Source organism: Tupaia chinensis, unplaced genomic scaffold (assembly GCF_000334495.1).
Source record: "Tupaia chinensis unplaced genomic scaffold, TupChi_1.0 Scaffold135351_1, whole genome shotgun sequence".
In the NCBI taxonomy this organism is placed as follows: domain Eukaryota; kingdom Metazoa; phylum Chordata; class Mammalia; order Scandentia; family Tupaiidae; genus Tupaia; species Tupaia belangeri.
Window position 1 is genome coordinate 1 of NW_006195635.1, and position 1,567 is coordinate 1,567.

General features: G+C 48.2%; 1 protein-coding gene across 1 annotated transcript; it reads right to left on the bottom strand.

The window, feature by feature from the left end:
• Nucleotides 1-39: 39 nt before the first annotated feature.
• Nucleotides 40-1,561, bottom strand: LOC102502033 (disintegrin and metalloproteinase domain-containing protein 29-like). Its single transcript, XM_006160949.1, has one exon. The coding sequence runs from the start codon at nt 1,462-1,464 to the stop codon at nt 184-186; it is 1,281 nt and encodes a 426-aa protein (XP_006161011.1). The 5' UTR covers nt 1,465-1,561; the 3' UTR covers nt 40-183.
• Nucleotides 1,562-1,567: the final 6 nt, after the last annotated feature.

Below are 1,567 nucleotides of genomic sequence, written 5' to 3' on the forward strand. Positions count from 1 at the left end.
AAAAAAAAAAAAAAGAATTAGAAGACACTCACATGTGGTTTTACAGGTTTATTTCAGAGTGACCTGCAGCCTACCAATGAAAGCCGCCCTTTCCCCTGCGATGTGAGGAACAACTGTGTGTCCTGCAGAGGTTTTCACAGATGTCCACATTGTATCCTCTGTATGTTTAGTGCGAATGGGAGGCTACTTTTTTTCAGATGTAGGAAGTACCTTTTTCTTAACTTTGGTAGTCTGAATAGATCGAACATTTGTGGCCACCCCAATGAGTAGGACAGCTATGAGGACATAGATACGTCCAAAGATCAACCTCAGATATGTCATTGATTGCTCGCCTAGTCTGACTGAACGCACTGTTCTAGGAGGGGGCCCGCTGTCTGCACTCCCACCAGCACCTGGACTTAAGCACTGTGGAGGGCTCCAGCCCACGTGGCAATGGCAGTTCCTTCTGTTGTTGCAAATTCCTCTGAAACCGCACTTCTCAGGAACACAGTCGTAGTTGAGTTCAGTAATAGACCCTCTGCAGAAAGTGTCGTCACAGTACTTTCCAGGAGCACAGGGGGAACCAGTTTTCACGCCCCCAGCATCGGTTGTTTCTGTAGAGCGGTGTCTGTCCAACCCAAAACAGACGGACCCTTCGGTCATAGACTGGTGGAATGAAACGTGCTCCTGCAGCTGGGGAAGATGGGTGACATTCATGCACTGAAGCCTTCCACAACTCCTATCTTGTGGAAGACAAGGAATAAAGTCATTGGTTTGTGGCTTCTGCCTACAATGTCCAAATCGGAAATTTCCGGTATTTATAGCATAGCAGGCTTCATCACCGTTCTGAACACCTGCACCAAATATTTCCATGCATTGCATCGTGCGGTCGGTGCAGTTCCCTCTGAAGCAGTAGCCCTCCTCCGTGCAGGGGGTTCCATCTTGCATGTAGAAATCGTCAGGACATGACACGGAGTCCCCGGGGCAGTACTCTGGAAGGTCACATATATTTTGGATGGATCTGCAGAGAGTCCCAGGAGGGGCGTAGCTACAGTTTGTGCAGCAGGTCCCCTTATCACATGCACTTCCCGAGGTTAACCGACAGTCAGTGTCACAACAGGGGTTGGTGTAACACTGCTTCATAGAGCCACAGTCACATTGCTCCAAATTCTCCACCACCCCGTCTCCACAGCGTGTCTCTGTTAGGCTTCTATTAAGGTAGACCCTGTTTTCCTGGAAAAGGCACACGCCTCCCTTAGTAAATACCATCTGTATGTGTTTGAAGGAGCAGTTACTGAAGGCATCTGTGAGCCCAGGAAATCGAGCCATAATGCAAGAGGTCCGTCTCTGGCATACACAAAAGTCGTGAGCGACATCGTAATAGAGCCCAAGCGTCCTGCCCATCTGATTGGCTGCTATGATGGCTAACAGTAAATAGTGTCTGCCTAGCTGACTCGTAAAGACGAGGCTAATGCTTTGGCACATTCCATACACACGGGGTTCAAAATTAGCTTCGTGCAGTCCGTTTCTAAGGAGTAACACAGAGGAGATAGGCTTAAAAACATTATAAAAGGTCCGTAAGTAATAT